Genomic DNA, 20066 nt, shown 5'->3' with positions numbered 1-20066 from the left:
TTTCTTTTTTTAAAAAAAAAAATCAGTTCCTTGGCTAATTTTTCTCAAACCAATAGATGGTCAATTTATATGAGAAAATTTCAATTATTACAATTCTAGATTTTGTACTTAGTTAAATTTATTAACACTAAAATTCTGTTGATAATATAATGATTTTCGTCTAAATTTATTATCTTTTTACAAATTATAAATTAGTTCAGTAATTTAGCTTTAAATTAGGAAGCATAATAATACTTCAATTAATGTATTGAATCAACCCTGTCATTTTAGAAACGGTTGTCACAGCACTCTCGAACCCTGAGACCAGAATCCACTGCTTTGATGGAACGAAAATCAAAGTTTTTTTCCAGAAAAGAGAGAGAGAAAGCTTTGTATGGTAGCAATGCGAATTGGTTGTGAACGCATTTATTCAAAGGTTTGATACGTTGTAAACCACAGGCAAAATTCGCCTTGTAGTTTTAATTTGAACTAAAGAATTTTGTTTGCAAATACAAATTTGCTCTTCATTGTTAAATAATGTTCATAAATTGCATGCTGAATAAATTGCATGCAATTTATTCAGAATTTATATCCCACTCCGTAATATTATAAATTTTGTTACATCCATTAGCATAATTTTGCTTATAATTAATATAAAATATTATAAAAAACTTAATGGAAATGAGTTCTTTTTCAATATTGCTTGGCAGTGTTTAATTAAATCTCAGTCAGTATATAGTCTCTTAAAAATTGAGATTCATGGATAGGCACTCATGGTCATGAAGGACGCTTCGTGGAATGGCCTTGGCCTATTCTAGGCTGTAATACCAGAGAAGATATAGATAATGTGCATATAGTGAAAGAAGTACCAAGTAACCTAAACCTTTTATGATCAGGTGGTTTAATGAGAAAATATCTATAGCCTTTCTTTGTTGTAGTGAGATCAATAAAATGCAACTTTAGCATGTTTCACTACTTTCTTCAAATACAGAAAATAAACAAGTTTCTGCCAAAATTTTTACAATGGAAGTGGTTAGCCGTTGAGTGTATTGGATCTTCTTGTTCAAGTAGTATTTTTATCCACTAACATCGAAATTAAATTTCATTAATTAATAGAAATCAAATCAGTCTCATCAGAATTATAAATTATACAAAGGAAAAAAATTTGACCATTCTACTAATCATAGAATTGGATATTTGCAATTTGAGAATAAGTGAAGTGATTATACCTAGCCATGTAATCTGAATCAGGTTTAATTGGATACCTGTAAGCAACGTCACGCAGTAGTGCATGTCTATCAAACCAGATTGGTTTCTGAATTGACAAATACCTCTATTTACCAACGATGACGTCACTTGCAGGTTTTCATGCAAAATTCATGAATAATTTCTTCACCTTTATTTTCATTGGTCCTCTTGTGACTGTTGAAAATCCATGCCCGGTAAGGAGCTTGTTACTCGGCTCACTGATGTGGATTTTTCCAGACTAAAAAAAAAAAAAAAATAATAATAATAAAAAGTTTTTTAGTTCCGTGACTAGTGTCTGACCAAGCAATGAAAGATTTTAGTCATAAGTTGTGCCAGAATGACATCACAAATCTAAAATTCTGAATACATATTAGTGTTATGTTATTCTAATGCATTTTATCTTGAGAATTTTTTATCGCTTGCTTTTAGGGACAGATCCGTATGAGTTTGTCAGATGGAACATTGATTTACCATTTCTTAAGATATTAGAGAAAAACTTAATTAAAAATTTTATTTACTTCAAAAATATACAAAATACAAATTGGAATTAATAGTCGACATGTTTCAAGTGCTCAAAAATAACCCAGACGTGAATGTTTAGTTTTTTGAAAAATGTCAACTGTTATTTATAATCTGTATATTTTTGAAGCGAATGGAGTTTTTAACCAAGTAATAGTTTTAACATGCGTTATTAAATATTCAATACATTCTATTAATATTTCTTCAAAAAAATTGATTAATATGTTTCACGTTTATAAAAATGTATGTTTTATTATAAATAAATGTATATGTTATCGGCAAAGTTTGAAACGCCGGCATTCTATAGAATGCCTACGCATTGTATATAATGCCGGACGTTTTTAGACAAGGTATGAAATATGAGAAGTATTACATACTTTCCCTAGGCAATGTATATAATACCTAGGCATTCTATTGAATGACAAATGCTATTTAGGCAAAGTATGAAAAAAAAAACGTCTTGATGAGGTTATTATGTAAATGATGGGCATTTCTCAAAAATAAAAATGTTATTCTGAAAAAATAATAAGAGTGGCATTAAAAAAATTTATTCAAAATACGTAAAGAAATATGAAAGTTGTACAAAACATAATTTATGCCTTTCTTCTGTAGGATAAAAATAACCATGCCATAATAACCTAATGAATCATTAATAAAAAAGACAATTAATTTTTACATCTAAACCAGTTCGATTGCTGTATGAATTTTTTAGGATGTTTTTACTTTTATCAAACTCCTCTACGTTTCCTCCAGCAATCAAACGGTATGAAAAATTTTCCTCTTGCCTTCCTTATTAATGATTTACCAGGTTTTGATGGCGTCTTTCATTTTTTTTCTCGTTATGTGCAATGTGCCAATAATCTCCAATGTGCATATTTTTTACTTCATTTTTATAAGAGTTCTAAAAGAAGCATTCATTCATAAAGAATAACCAAGTGTTCGACTTACTTCACCGTGAGATTGCATTCTAGCTGCCGTATTCACTGTGTCGCCGAAAAGACAGTATCTGGGCATTTTCAAACCCACGATACCAGCTGCCACGGGTCCTGAGTGCATGCCTGCAGAATATAAATATGTCAGAATAGAAGTGTATGTAGATAATATACTTCTACTAGAAACTGATATAAGCATCACTTGCAATTCTCAAAAAACAACACTTAATTACTATTTTCTTTGTTATTCAAAAAACGAATGACAGAATTCTACGGGATCTTCTTAATCATAATATAACAGGCAATATGCAATACTTTATACAAAATTTCTTAAGTAAGTTAACTTTCTAAGTTCGAATCTTTTCAGAACTCTCAGATGAATTCAAACAGAAAGAATGTGTTCCCCTAACGCTGTTTATCCTTAAAAATTAATGAAATAATAACGAAGCTTTCACCTACTGTTGAAGAAGGATTCTTTATGGACGATTTTAGGATACCTCTTAGAGCTACATGCATGCGGACTGTCGAACGTCAACTTCAGCTTGCAATAAATACTATATTACACTGGGCGAGTGTTACCTTTTCTCCCACAAAAACATCATGTGTGCACTTTAGTAGAAAACGAGGGCTACATCCACAACCTGAATTATATCTTAAAACAACCCGTATTCCACACACACACAGTTCTAAATCAAATCAAATTTCTCGGTATAATACTTGACTCCAAATTGACTTTTTTTTTTATCTCACATACAATATCTTTAAAAGAAACTGCAGGAAAAAACTAAACTTGCTTAAAATGTTATCAAACAACTCGTGAAGTGCAAATTACTTTTCTAAGCTAAAAATTTACCGTACTATTTATTCGTTCGAAATTAGATTATGGTTCAGCTCGGAAATCTGTGATAAGATATTTAGACTCAATTCATAATGTAGGCTTACGTATTGCGACAGGTGTCTTTTGCACATCTCCAGTTAATGGCTCATATTCTCTAAGTTTGTATCTCCTCTTCAGACAAAAGTTAGACCTTAACTATTTTCACTTTAATGAAAAAGCGATGAAGATGGGTTGCATTTAAGTTTTACACTAGATTATGAGAGACTGTTCGAGAACAGACCATCGTTAAAACCAACTTTTGGGTTAAGAATGAAAAAGCTTTTAAGCGACTTAGAACTTGTGGATTTTAACGTTTCAGTGCCAGTTGAACGCACTACATCATGAAATATTTTACCTTTTCAAATCATCACTGTTTTTAATCAGTTTACTAAGCCTCAAACATCACATCTCATCCATCTACCAACAAACTTTAATCCCCATCGCAGGGCTCGAAAAAACTCAGAAATTTTACCCGTCCCCGAGGACGGCTTGTCCAAAAGTGTACCCGTCCTCCTTTGAAACTAACCCGTCGCTTCTAAATAAATAAAAATATAATTTTCTCTTATTTATTACAAACATTTATATAAATTGCACAATGAATTAGTAGTTACTAGGATTGCATTATACAATAATAAAAGAAATACTAGGTTACTAATAGTAAAACCTAGTATTTCTTTTATGAAATAATTTANTATAATTTTATAATATAATCGTATAATATAATTTTAAAATCAAATATAATTTTAATATCAAACTTTTTATGGATTTGTACGAAAAAGAAATTTTATCAATTGATGTTAATTTTTAGTTTATTATTTTTATTTATTTAAATTACCATTGATTTAAAATTGTTCTACTCTATAGAAACACTTTTTAAAAACACAAACAAAGCAAACACGGGGTTTCAGATAGCATTGTGATCTTTGAGTAAAAAATAATTGAATGTGCAGTATAAGTTGAAACAGAACAGTCTACAGTTTTATTTGTAACAATGGCTAATGCTAAAGTCATGCGAGAAAATCATTTTCCGAACAATTCTGCCTAACGGAATAACTAAAATTTGTAAACGAATTTTAGTATCAGCGGCTAAATTAATAAATTCGAGTTTTCAAGAGTTAAAATAGTAATTATAAAAGTTTTCAATAGCCCAAATAGTTCTGAAGTTCTTAGAGATTTGACTGGGCTTTGTTTGACAAGGTAGGGCATAAACATAATTTTAGTAAAAAATGTATTAAGATAGACAAATGTATTATTAGTGAGTTCAAAAAGAAAATTGAAAAACGTAACAACAAAATCCAACGTTTTTTACTTAAAATGTATTAAATAAATGCATAAAACTCGAAAATGAATGAAAATAATTTGTTAATTAATATTTTTACTCATATTGCAAAATAATTGCATTTGGAAAGTTGTGTCACTGAGTCTGCTGCGAGAATTTCTCAGAACGTGCTTAGCAACGCTGAATAAGCGCTCCACGGGAGCACTAGAAGGTACTGCAGTATTATATTTCACATATAAAATTTTTACGATTGGATATTGATTCAAAATTGATATGCTTTCGGTTTCGACATTTGAGCTTATGTATGCCATAAATTCTTCTGTCGCTGGTGATTGGCATGATGTTTTCAGCTTTAGAAAACTTAAAATACATGTTTTTTTTCTGTTACGTTATTAGTTATAGCAGGGTGTTCAGCTTGGACAATTCATTCCAATTTTTTTGTAGCCTCCTGCCTAGCTTTTTCTTCCAATCAATTAAAGTTGATTCAATGTACCAGACCTGTAGCAAACAATAAATCGTCCTACGATTTCTCATCGCGAAACCTTTCGCGCACGCCATCTAAAAGAGCTTTGTTTAAAGGTTTACAAACTCTTGTTTTAATAATGTTACTATGAAGCTCTTCTTCAAAAGAGCCGTCTTTTCACTTTCAGGAATGACAATTTTAAAAGGTCAAGGTATTTAAACACGAAGTTAGCTGTGAATGCATATGTATTGCACATTAATTTTATAAATTAAAAAAAAACATAAGCATTTTTTTTAATAATTTTTTTTTTTTAGAAAGCTTACCGAGTTTTAGAAAAAAGTAACGATTTTATTCGACATTTCCGTTACAAATACTTGTACTTTTTCCCTAAAAAGTAACGAAAGTACAAGTAAAAGTACGTACTCTTTACTTTTACCGGCGGTACAAGTAACGAAAGTAAAAGTACTGTCATATATGCTTATGACCCACCGCAAGTCTAAATTCTGCCACAGCCTTTTCACGGGGTCTGTACAAAAAAAAAAGTTATCTCTTAACTATTTCACTTAAAATGCCACCCATCTTCATCACTTTTTCATAAAATTTTTACACTAGATTATGAGAGATTGTTCGAGAATAGACCATCTTTAAAACCAACTTTTGGGTTGAGGATGAAAAAGCTTTTAAGCGACTTAGAACTGGAGGATTTTAATGTTTTAATGTCAACTGAACGCACAGCATCATGAAATATTTTACCTTATCAAATCATCAATGTTTTTAATCAGTTTGCTAAGCCACAAACATCATATATTATCCATCTACCAGCAAACTTTAATCGCCATCGTGAACAATATAAAGATTACAAGTCTATTTTTATAGACGGACCAAAATTTCCGAATCACGTAGCACCTGCAATCGTGACTGATCATCATACCATAGCCGAAAGACCTATCCCATATTCATCCGTTTTTACTTCAGAATGCCATGCCATTATTTAAGCCCTGAAACACATTTTTTCTTAGAACTACAAAAAATGATTGATATATTACTGATTCAAAGAGTTGTGTCCATGTCTTACGCCATTGAGTAAATAAACCTCATACCATTTTACCCAAAATTTTAAACTTTTACAATAAATTGACAAATGGTATTTGTGATATTCTTTTATCTTAGATCCCTGGTCATGTTGGAATTCCAAGGAAAAGAAATGGCAAATTCTACTAAAAAAATAATAATGAAAAGACCACTGACATATGCAGATATTAAAAATGTTATAAATAGTACATTAGCTAAAACATGAGAAGCAACATGAACAAGTGAAATTAATAATAAACTGTTTCAAATAAAACCATCAGTAGTCCCTAATGAACCATTAAAAATGCCTAGAAAATTAGAAGTCATTATAAATAGGTTACGAATTGGACACAAACGTTTCTCCCACAAACCTTTATTATTTGATGAACCAGCTCCCGTATGTGCAGGATGCCAAGAAACTTAAACAGTTAAACATATTTTGACCCAGTGTATTAAATATAAACAATTTAGACGTTGATACTTCAACCATGAATTTCCAACTTTACGGGATTTAATTGGAGACACTTCTCACAAAAATTTTATATTTCATCTTAGGGACATAGGTTTTTACTCAATAATTTAATTCAACTTTTACCCTTTGATATTACTTTTACCAAGTGAGAAGTGTGGTATAGCCTAATATGGCTCTTGCACTAAAAATAACTAGTTTTTCTATATCATAGCTACCACGTGTACAATCAGAAAAAAAATTTCAAATTGGTGGTAAAATAATAATTAAGGCAGGTAAGTATGAGTAATTCTTATATAAATTAAGCTATCTTGCCAACATTTAAAATCATAACTCTCAAACTATATATCTGGGACATTGTGGTAGGTGAAACAAATTCTTTTAGAAACCAACAAGGTTTCAACTTTAAACAAAAACAGTGCCACCTCTTTAAAACATTCTCCTCAATGATTGTAGAAATTCGCAATTATGAAATTTTCTTTATGTAATCCAGTTACGTAGTAAAAACGATTCAATCCTTTGAAGTGGTTGTAAAATTTTACATAAATGTATTTTTATTAAAAACTACATCGCTAATATTATATCAGAAGTAGTTACATACCTGCCAACTTTTAATACCTTCCATTGTCATTTTCCCCAGTGGTATTAAAATGGAATTAAAACTTAAATTTTAAGCAAACAAATACGTTGCATTTGAAAAGACTTAAGTTGACTACCATGATAGTACCGCATATTAATATATGTGCTTAATTTTTGAAAGAATAGTGGTGATCAAAATCATTTAAAAATTAAGTTTATAAAAGAAAAAAATAGTATATATTTGCTACCACTTTAAATATGAAAATAAAATCTTCCGGAAGAGTTGGCAGATATAATTTGTAGTATTTCTCCCTCAGTAACTTTCAGACTATACAACCTAAAATTAGTTAATATGATCAAAATATTTTAAATTAAAAGGTGGTAGCTAAGAGTTTAATATTGATTATTTTTGTAGAGGTTTGTAAATTTAAATTTCTTGATTCCATAGTTCAAAATGGATTTGAATATTTAGAAATTTTTTAAAAGTTATGATTTAACATTTTATTATTTATTTCATACATTTAATTAAGAATGATTTTTTCCTCCACTACATATAAAGAACTAAACATATACTTGTATAAAACCTATTTGTTCAGAATAGAAGTTTATAAATGCGGTTAAAATTAGACAAATTAAGCTAAGCATGAATATTCTGTGACTTCCGGGTTATCAGCTATGGGTTCATAGTTTGAGACATTTTAAAAGATAATCGTCTAGAAAACGAAAGATTATTTGTGGCTTCTAAAATACTTTAATAATACTTACAATGATGTTTTTTTTTTTAAAATTAGACTATTTGATATGCGAAGAAAAATTTCTTTTGTCATCCGTGATTTTAAATAAATGAATTACTACTTTTTAAAGTTGGATTACGAAATAACCCTGATACATACCTGCCAACTTTTACGCATTTGGCGTAAAATTTTATTTCTGTATTTAAAGTGGTAGTAAAATGTATACTTCCTTGCATTTATAAACTTAATTTAAAATCTTTTTGATCCACCACTATTTTTAAAAAAATTAATCATATATATTAATATGTAATACTTTTATGACAGTCCGCATAAGCTAGTTTAAAATACCGCGTTTGTTTCTGCCTAAAATTGTAATTTAAATTCCATTTTACTACCAATGGGGAAAATCATCCTCGAAAGGATTAAAAGTTGGCAGGTATGCAGATAGTTTTACAAGCTCGTTTTAAAGGAAGTTAATGCTAAATTCAGACAATTTAAATATTATTAGTTTTATGCTAACTGTTTTGCAAAGATAACTATTTTCCAACGAATACTTATTTTTTTAATTTTCTGTTACTTAAAAAGGAATTAAGGTAATGAAATTTTTAACTAATTATAACCTTTATAATTTTGCTTTAAAACAATTCTTGAAAGTTTTAGTTACGACCTTATGCTTCTAATAACACTAGGACAAGCTATACTCTTCAGCCATAGGCCTCACAAATTAAGCTAGGAAGGAGCGCTCTTTGTTTGACAAGAGAGCACCACTAGGGTGAAGTGCGATGTAGTAGAGAACCCTTTGTATAGACGTAGCACATTCATTCGTGAGGCCATTCCTACAATCTAGATTGTTCACATATTATGTGAAGGAAAAAGAAATTTCTTCATCTTTCTAATTAGCCCTTGATCGATTAAGACTTTTGGCGTTAGGCATAAGGAGGTGATTGGGTAATTGGCGGCGTATGGAACGACTAGAGAACTAGTGTAATCTGGTGAATGGAAAACTCCCGAATCGAGGATCATCTTAACAGTCATTTCTTCTCCTCAGAAGTATCCATAAGTAGCTGATTGTGATCTAAGGGGTGTTATCTAAGGGGTGTTAACTATGTATAGCTGTGTAGCTGATCTATCTATGTAGCTGATCTATCTGAACTATGTGTAGCTGATCTATCTAAGGGGTGTTAACTATGACTTTAGACTGATTTCTGTTACGGAGTACCACACTCCACTCCTTCGTCATGAGATACTCGAGTACTGTCGTTAGCAAGAGATACTAGAGTAGCAGAAGCTTTGGTCGATGTAGTGCAGGTATATACTCTGTGCATGGCTTAGTAACTACTTTTATTTACTTTATTTATAAAAAATTGGGCACCTGGGCCGCGCAGCGGCCCCTATCCCATACATCTAGAAATTTACATAAGTTTAAAGTGATAACATTTTGAATTTAGCAGTCGATGTGGTTGCTAATACAAAATTACAAGCACTTTGCTTGGGTAAATAAACATTTGAATATCGAAACTAAATTTACACATATAANTATATCTGGTACATTGTGGTAGGTGAAACAAATTCTTTTAGAAACCAACAAGGTTTCAACTTTAAACAAAAACAGTGCCACCTCTTTAAAACATTCTCCTCAATGATTGTAGAAATTCGCAATTATGAAATTTTCTTTATGTAATCCAGTTACGTAGTAAAAACGATTCAATCCTTTGAAGTGGTCGTAAAATTTTACATAAATGTATTTTTATTAAAAACTACATCGCTACTATTATATCAGAAGTAATTAAATTATTATTAGTATTCTCGCACAGTAACTCTCAATCTATGAACTCATACTCATATGTGGTGGTTATCTTAACATCAGCCCCGCGAGGGGCTCTCACTAATTCATCTGAGTGGGAATAAATAATAAATGGCCGAAGCGCAACTGAAAGGTGAAAGTTGGGGTTCAGTAACATTTACTGAGAGAAAATTAAAATGAAGTAGCGAGATTAAACAAACAAATTTAAGAGAGGAAGAGGTTTTTGGGGCAGACTGCTTCTTCTCCCCTGGAGGTATTACCCCCGAGCTTCTGAGGTGCCCAGTAGCCACATAGCCTCAGAGAAATAGGAAAAATACATAAGGATAAATGCGCAAAAATATATACAAGTATTTACAGAATTTACGGGACTAAACTCCATCGGATAGGAAGAAGGCGGTTGCCGGGCTATATTTTATGTTGTCTTTGATGAGCTCAAAATCAAAGTTTTTAAAGTAGTTGCACGTATGACAAGAGAGAGCATCTGTGAAGAAACTTGCACATAGTTCAGCACGTATTCACCTATTTTGTTGATTTTTAAATCTCTTCTTAGATCTTTCATTCTCATGGATCTGGGGGCTCCAGTGATGTATCTGAGAAATTTATTGCATATAGCAGTGGTTGTTTATTATTGCAGTGGTTGTGCGCCATGCAGGGGCTGCGTAGCTGATGATTGGTCGAATGCATTGGAGGTATAGCGCTCGTTTTGTTTTGAGTGCAAGTTTTGAGTTATAGTTTAATATCGGTTTCAGAGCTCTATAGGTTTCTTGCGCTTTGCTAAGAATATTATCAATATCGGAATTCCAGTTTAAAGAACTAGTAAGAATGACACCTAGGTAGGTGGCCTTTCGAACTAGTGGTATTGTATCATTGAAAATAGTAATATTTGGATAAATGACTTTCTTTTTACTTGATATTTTAATAATTAGTAGTGAAGATTTGGTGGTGTTGATGGCTACCTTCCATTTTGTGCACCAGTCTTCGATATGAGGTATGATATTACTGAGATTAGTAACTGACTTCTTAGGATTTATTGATCTGCTCATAAGTGCTGTATCATCTGCGTAGAAGGCTGAGGTGATGTTTCTCATATTATTAAAATTTGGAAAGTCCGCTGAATAAATTAGGTAGAGCACAGGGCCGAGGATTGATCCTTGCGGAACTCCTGCTCTAAGGCATCTAGTGGAAGAACATGCTGTATTGATCTTAATACGAAAAGTTCTGTTTGTCAGATAATTATTAATTAGTAGTACGTACTAGATCTTTAGGGATATTGAAATTTATGAGCTTGTATATGAGGCCCTGATGCCAGACTCGCTCAAAGGCTTTGGCCACATCCAACATCAGGAGCGCTGTTGTTTCTTTTTTGAAGAATCCTTGGTTAATATTCTCACTAGTTGTTTAGTGTGATGGATAAGTGTTCTCGAAAACCGAATTGTTCATCCGGGATAAAACTGAGATAGGGCTTTAGTCTTGAGGATCATCTTCTCAAAAATTTTTGAAAATACGGTCAGCAAACTAATAGGTCTGTAGCTTTATAGAAGATTTTCCCCCTGCTTGGGGAAGAGCACAACCTGAGAGTGTTTCCATTTGGGGGGGGGGATATTTGTTTCAGGCAAGCATTGATATTATTTAGCAGCTGCTCGATGAAGTTGGGAGGGAGGCTTTTAATCATGAGGTTATTTATATTATCATTACCGGGAGCTTTACTATTCTGAAATTTGGTGATCTCTTCCATAGTGGCTAGATTCTGAGGTTAACTGATAATCATTTTTCAAGAAATTACTGACAGCATTCATGATAATGTCATCGGAATTCGCATCAACAGGATCATTATTGAGCGAAAATTGTCTTTCATCTGCGTTTGTGAAAATTTCGCATTTTTCAATATCGGAATAAGTCTTGCCATTCGGGCCATTTAGCGACATGTTAGTGATTTTATTTGCCTTTAGAGGTTGTATTACTCAGAAATTTATAAAATGATTTAATATGATCAAAATATTTTAAATTAAAAGGTGGTAGATAAGAGTTTAATATTAATTATTTTTGTAGAATTTCTTGATTCCATAGTTCAAAATGGATTTGAATGTTTTTAAAAGTTATGATTTAACGTTTTATTATTTATTTCATAAATTTAATTAAGAATGATTTTTTACTCCGCTACATATAAAGAACTAAAACATATACTTGTATAAAACCTATTTGTTCAGAAGAGAAGTTTATAAATGCGGGCAAAATTAGACAAATTAAGTTAAGCATGAATATTCTGTGACTTCCGCGTTATCAGCTATGTGTTCATAGTTTGAAACATTTTAAAAGATAATCATCAAGAAAACGAAAGATTATTTGTGGCTTCTAAAATACTTTAATAATACTTATAATAATGTTATTGTTTTTTTAATTAGAATATTAGATATGCGAAGAAAAATTTCTTTTGTCATCCGTGATTTTAAATAAATGCGTTACTACTTTTTAAAGTTGGATTACTTAAAAACCATGATAGTTTTATAAGCTCGTCTTAAAGGAAGTTAATACTAAATTCAGACAATTTAAATATTATTAGTTTTATGCTAACTGTTTTGCAAAGATAACTGTTATCCAACAAATACGTAATTTTTTTAATTTTCTGTTACTTAAAAAGGAATTAAGGAAATAAAATTTTTAACGAATTATAACCTTTACGATTTTGCTTAAAAACAAATAAAAACAATTCTTGAAAGTTTTGGTTACGACCTTATGTTGCTATTGCTTCTAATAACATAAGGACAAGGACTCTTCAGCCATAGGCCTCACGAATTAAGCTAGGAAAAAGCGCTTTTTGTTTTATAAGAGAGCACCACTAGGGTGAAGTGCGATGTAGCAGAGAACCCTTTGTATAGACGGCAGCACCACTCATTCGTGAGGCCATTCCCACAATCTAGATATGTATGTGAAGGAAAAAGAAATTTCTTCATCTGTCTAATTAGCCCTTGGTCGGCTAAGACTTTTGGCGTGAGGCATAAGCATGTGATTGCATAATTTAACTAGTGTATACTCCCAAGTCGAGGATCATCTTAATAGTAATTTCTTCTCCTCAGATGTATCTATATGTAGCTGATTGTGATCTATCTAGGGGGTGTTAACTATAACCGATTTAAAATTTCGTTTTCAGTGCTCCTAGCCCGCAGGGCTATCTACATTTTCATCGAATAAAGAAAATATCAATAAGGGAGGAAAGGGGGTCAGGGGGCGTGCAGGCGTTTTGCATATATATATATGAGATTAACTATAACTATGAGAGCAGTTTTATATATATGCTATAATTGTAAAAAATTCTTGGTAGTTGCAGAAATTTAATTTTACTAGAAAATTGCTAGATTGAATTTCTAGAAAGATGCTAGATTGAAATGCTTTTCATACCAGTTTTTGCCCTTTTCCATCTTGGTATATGTAGCCTTTCAAGCCTTATATATTTGTAAAGAATTGAGCAAATTGGATGTTGGGAACTGTCTTAAGTATTGAATTTTATTTTTTTAAATAAAATTAATTTACAAAACTGTCAAATAAAGTTATATTCCTACCTATTCTCACCATAATTTTCTCTCCATCAGATGTGGTCATACCATTGACTTGAGCCATCATGTCTAAAGCAGCCCTGGCTACATTTTCAGCATGATCAGGTCTCCTTTCGGGTGCCCCGCTGACTAGCATATACACTTGACCAACTGTTTCCACCTAATGAACTCATAGAAAGTATAATTAACTGCGCAAACATTTAAATTTACAATTCTACATATGACTGAGAAATGGTTCATGATAATGTGTGCTTAATGGTTAATATTTAATCCAACTTGTTTATCAAGACCAATATCCAAATAAAGAGACGAACTAAGTTTTGTGTATGAATAAAAGTGAAACAACAGAATAGCACAAATAATGTCAGATAATTAGGATTCTGAGATGAGATTTCGTTACTATAATGATACACTTTCTTCAGTATCGAAACGCAGAATGAAAAGAGAAACATATAGTTTGTCTTCGGTAAGAACTCTCCTCACCACGAAGTCTGAGGCTGTCTGCTGCTATGGAAACACGAATAGCACATTTCAGGGAGGGTAGTTTCTCTTTATTTTAGGGCTAACACAGTAGACAGAAGAAATAGATTCCCTTTCTTACACCGATCCAAGTCAAAATCTGTTCTAAACAATGACCCCACACCCCTACTTGAAATAGTTATACCTCGTTACCATAGGATCCAGACGAGTGGCTAGGGGAGTTTTTACTTTAGACAAACTATAGACTCGCAGAAAAAATTACAACAAACAAGTTCAACAGGAATCAAGAGGATTGACCCTTAGGATTATAGACGCTAAGATGTAGAAATTTGAAGGGGAAAAAAATGAATTTCCAAACATTTTGAAAAAAAGGGATACTAGAGTGATCATTAACTAATAATTAAAACTTTAATAATTATAAATTATTGGGATTTATTGAATTTCCAAAGAATGCAATTTTAAATGGAAAAACACAATATTTCAGCAAAATTGGTCAAATAGTTCCTGAGAAATCAAAAATACTTTGTTTTTTTTTTCAAAATTTGATTTCTTAGGAACTTTCTCAGATTGCGTCTATCCCTATTTATTGAATTTCCGAATCAGTCAAAGAAATTCCGGAGAAAGCACGTTTTTGTGACTGATTTCGTAATTTAAAATGCATAATAAAGGTTGAACTATTACGATTATTGAGTACTAGAATGAGAAGATCCAATCGTTATTTCAAAAGCTATTCAAGATGGTCCGTTTTTTATTTTGCCCACTGTACATTTTAAAAGTTCGCGATTGAAAAAATAGAAATGGTGTTCATTTTTACCCATGCAAAATTTTATTGACTAAGAAAAAAGTAATATTTTGCTGGCTGGTTCTTTTCTAAATAAACACTCTTACAAATCTTTCTCTAAACTTATTACGTTACATTTTTAAGATTGGATTGCACGGTTCTAACTTTATTTTTACCATCAATATTCTGAAAATATTATTTCTATTCCTATTACAAGCTTAAAGAATACTTTCAAAGCTGCTGGTATTAAAAATAAAAAAAAAGTGCAATCATACATCTAAAAATATTTCGAAATTTCTGGTTTCAATAAAAAGAAGACTTTTTGAACTTGTTTCGCTCATTTTGATCAAAACAAGTTTCGCATGAATAAAAATTAAGCTATTTTCTCTATCCCAAATAGCTTTGATCACTGTCTCCCAAAACGTGTTACATATTTTGTTAAGTAAAATTTTTCGAAACATTTTCAGCTAAAAGAAAGACTGCTTCTGCAGTGGTAGTACAGATGTGCTTATGTTACAATGTTGTCCAACCTTTGTATATAAATCTTGAGAAGATTCTCCAAGATATTGCTTGATCCTGATGTTGAATTATCATAACTCCTACCATGTTAAACGTAGGGTTAATTCCTGTGTAATGCAATTTGAGTATGGTGTGAACACGCAATTATTATTGTTTAAAGAGTCGTCCTTTTCAATCATGCTGAACAATAATTACCTTCCTAATTAAAATTTTAGAAAATGCCTTTCACTTATGGGTAGAGCAACGGAATAATTTTAGAATAATTGAAAAACATTAAAAAATATTAAATATAAGTAAAATGAAAAAAGTTTTTAAACCAAGTGTTTTAATTATTAAACGAGTATTTAACACGATTATTTTTACACAATAAGTTGACCTGCGTCCTTCTAAACCTAAAAAGCTGGTAGTAAAATTTCTATACAGATCTTTGAAAACTCATAGCTTTACCTTTTCAATTTAATATTCTAAGAACAGAAATCATTCACAGAGATTCTCTAATAGATATATATATATTTTAAATAATTAGTATGGTAAAGGCGTAAGTTTTTGAATGGTCATTGAAAAAATTTGCTACAGTTTGTCTATAGAGAGAACTCCCCTCGCTACAAAATCTAAGGCCTTCTGCCACTGCTATAGACAGAAGAAATAGCGCATTTCAAAGAGGGGAGCTACTTTCTCATCTGATTCCCTTTCTCTCGCGGACCCGAACCGAATCCTATCTTAAATAATGACCCAACTTAAGGTTAAACCTCGTTGCCATAATCACCTTCACTACTCCAGACGAATGGCTAAGGGAGTTCTTTACTTATACAAACTATAGCTTTAGGAGGACGCTGGTTACCTTACAATATAAAAATAAGAGCATTTACAAAACGTTTATCATGCTCACATCAGGATGTTTCTAACTTTTCGCTCTTGATATAAATTTTTAAATTCCTATCATAAATGAAGCTTAAAAAGTATTATATTATGGGAATAATTGCCGAAAATAATTGCTTAATCGAGGAAAAGTAAGAAACGAATATTCTAATTAATCACTATTGAAGAAGGTTATCTGAAAACGTCAAAATTTGTTTGATTTCCCCAGGAAACTGAGAGGAGTTGGAAGGTGGCAATAAAAACGCCATTAATAAAATATAAAAACGCCAGGCAATAAAACTGGCTTTCATGGTTTTACACCTATCTTTCTCCCTAGTGATTCGGCAGACTTCGATAGTATTATTTTCAATTAAATTAAACTTCAATAGGGCCAGCTTTCATGTGTTTATTTTGAATTTTTTAATAAGGAGTTTAAAACTGCAATATTAAAGATGGTCAGTATTTTTTAATAATACATTCCTGTTATTAAAAGAATCATATTTCAATATTCGATCAAATACTTGATGTTAAGATAGACTTTACTTACTTTAAATACGTTGTAAGAGTCGGTGACTTTATCAAAGAGTGAGAATACTTCATTTATGCAGGAGACGGCTTCCATGGCTGTGAGTCGGGTACATAATTCGGAAAACTCCACTATTTCTCCAAATAGGACGGTTACGTTGTCAAAAGACTAAAACAGTATCAAAAAATATATTTTCTCAATAATATGTTTAAGCCAAGACTACAATTTTCCAAAAATATTTGAAAAAGTATGAAGTATTAGTAGTAAAAACATCTCAGTTCTCATAAAAAGCATAAAGAACATTACCTCACTTGCCTAAATAGCAAAGTCAGATGCGTAATTAAATATAAAACAAAATTTTACTTTTTATACTTAAAAACCTAATTAACCTTTAAATTATCAGTCCTATTGACTTCGCATAAGATTATTTTTTATGAATAGCATAAAAAATTCATCGGAAAAAATACATACATACTCATTAAAAAAAAAATCATGCATATTCAAAAAATCATGCATGCAAAAAATCATGCCCCTTCCTTCCCCGAAAATAGCTCTTAAGGTGGAATATTTTTTTTTCCAATTGCAAAAATTTACATAGACCATAAGACCTAAATCACTGCATATGTAGTTTCTTGCCTCTTAAGCTCTTGCGCGTGGCATATATTTAAAAAAAAAATACGTGTTAAAAACGAAAGAAAAAAAATTTCTCTTTAATTGCTTAGGTTATTATTAGAGCCCGGATTTTGATAACCTAAAAAATATCAACTAATGCCCTTAAAAAGTGCAAAAAATGCCCGTGAAAAATGCTCTAAAAATGCCTTATGACATGACTTAAATAAAGTAGAAATATCGAACCAAAACAATGTTTTACTCTTTAAAATTATTGTGAGTCATTTCAAAAAATATAAAGCAATGCAATACTTGTTGTTTTAAAAATATGTCTTATATACTAAAATAACAAAAAAAAAGGAAAATATATTGACTCCAAAACATTTTCATTTTGTATAAAAACCTTAATGAATGTAACAACTTAAATAAAATAATAAATTAACAATGCTTTAAAATGCAAAATAAGCCCCAAAATTTTTTAAAAAAATGCCCTATAAATCTAAAAAAATGCTCTAAAGGACAAAAAATGCAAATGTCATCAAAATCCGGGCCTTAGTTATTATCATCAAAATATTAGAAATAAGATTATTTTTTTTCAATAGGAAAAAAAAAACATTTCAAGTGAAATAAACGCTATATTCGATATTTTCACGTATATAGAAAATGTAGATGGGTGACTGTAATTTTTTGCTCAAATAGTAGCAAAATAATTTAAATGACTTAATTGATCATGAAAAGCCTAAAATTCTTCATCATCGTCTGATTTCGACAATTGCGAATATAATGTGGTTTGAATGAAATTCAAGACAAACTGCAAAATTACAAAAGTCCAACAAATGGCCCGAAATTGCCGAACTTTTCGAGGGAAAATTTAAAAACAAGTAATCGTCATCTACTGGGAAAATGGTAAATTATGCATTGGACTAACTGAGTTTGGGCTTCACGGTATTGAAGCGCCGCTTTTTCTCTTGCCCAAACTTGGGGTGGGCATTTCAAAATTGGAGCATTCGTAAAAAGTCAACATATTATAACCGTAAAAAGTCAACATACTATTATTATGGCCAGTGATGCTTAATTTTTGGAAATATGTAGTAATTGAAAATTAAAAAAAATGATATGAACGGAAAACAAAATTAATGAAAAAAAGGCAGCCTCCAAGCAATTGAAGAAATTATTACTTGTTAATAATTTTTCTTAAAAACAGATTAACAGATAGATTCGAAAAACTTTTTAAGGTTGGGCAGAGTGGGGTCAATTGTAAAATTTTTTACTTAACTATTTTTAACTAACAAAAAGTCCAATATATTATTAGTATTAATTGACAGACGAGTAAAGTAGATTATCCTCAACTAGAAAAAAAAAATAAATACCTTATTTTAGATGTTATTATATTAGCTATTTACAATTTTTGACAGTCGTGCACATGTTACAATTGTCCCCACTTACGGGGTCAATTGTAACAGTTCATAAATTCAACTAAAACATAGTTATTATACATATTATCATAGTTGTGATATATTTTTTTATTGATCAAAATGGTTGTGATATTTTAGGAGTAAAAATAATAATGAGCAGAGACCTAAAGGGTTAAACTTTTAACTTTAAGGGGTTAAAAATTTTAATTTATGCTGTGAAAGGTGACAAATAAAATAATGCACATGCAACATAATATAAATGATATAGGAAACTATTGGTGGTTCTTAAAGAGTTAAGTAATGGTTTGTAAACATAAGATTATTTATTTTCAGCTGTTACAATCGTCCCTTTACTTATTGTTACAATCGTCCCCAAGACGCCATTTCAGCTTCATTTGTTAAAAACAATGCTAGTTAATTAACAAAACTAATCTTTTTATTGAAAAGTTAATTAAGGTGTCCACTTACATATTCGGTTAATAATTTTTATTTGTTTAAACAAAATTACTTTGTTACAATATAATATTCTAATACCAAAAAAAAGTACTTACGTAGCGTGAAATTTTTTTTTGTGATGTAACTCTTTCAAAAGTACATAAAAATGGTTGCCAGCAGGGATGTACATGTAAATTTATTAAATACACCTTGTGCGCCACGGAACCAAATCTAGAATCCGACACTCGAAATTTTTGCACTGTTACAATCGTACCCTGTTACAATTGACCCCACTCTACCGTACTTATTTCTGTTCTATTTTTTTTCCTTCCCTATCGAGTACTTAAGAAAAAGTTGAACGAATTAGAACCAATATTTTAATGAAATTAAAAATAGTTATATTGATATTTACCTCACATGTTTCTATTGCATCTTCTCCATTTCTCAACCTTAGGGCAACTGCTTTAGGGATCATCGAATAAAGAAGATCATCTCCTTTCTGCTTCCATTCATCCCTCTTCTTTAAATTCTCCTCCAGCTTCTTGCTTCTCTCCTCTTGCTGTATTAAGGGGGAGGAGAGGAAACAATCAAAATTAGATTAAAAAAAATTCTCTCCAACAAAGCTGTACAATTTATCGTATAGCTTATTTATATTGGTGGCCCAGGGAAAAAACGCTCTTCTCACAATTAGGCGAACTAGGTAAGAATCTTAGCGATGGCTGGTTGACATGAATTTTGCTGTCGGGCTAACCGTGGGTGGTTTTCATGGCAAACTCGGGTTCGTTCCATCAAAAAGTCTTCTACGAAGCCTAGTTTCTCCCAATGCTTAATCCAGGAGTTCCCATGCCTTCTGATTATAAGGTTAAGGTGATGAACATTGGTAGTCGTAAGCTCATATATATATTTATCATACATATACTAGTTCATATATATATATA

At 31.1% G+C, this 20066-nt stretch overlaps 1 protein-coding gene across 1 annotated transcript in view; it reads right to left on the bottom strand.

Moving 5' to 3' along the window:
• LOC107443776 (soluble guanylate cyclase 89Da) overlaps nt 1-20066 on the bottom strand; it is a gene marked incomplete in the record, with an annotated part of 73507 nt that overhangs the window by 13470 nt on the left and 39971 nt on the right. Inside the window, 5 exon segments of the mRNA XM_043053485.2 lie at nt 1376-1465; nt 2695-2804; nt 13512-13665; nt 16691-16837; nt 19541-19687. Coding sequence (XP_042909419.2) covers nt 1376-1465; nt 2695-2804; nt 13512-13665; nt 16691-16837; nt 19541-19687 — 648 coding nt within the window.

This window comes from Parasteatoda tepidariorum, chromosome 10 (assembly GCF_043381705.1).
Source record: "Parasteatoda tepidariorum isolate YZ-2023 chromosome 10, CAS_Ptep_4.0, whole genome shotgun sequence".
NCBI classification, from domain to species: Eukaryota; Metazoa; Arthropoda; class Arachnida; order Araneae; family Theridiidae; genus Parasteatoda; species Parasteatoda tepidariorum.
This window is presented reverse-complemented; position numbering and strand designations above follow the sequence as displayed.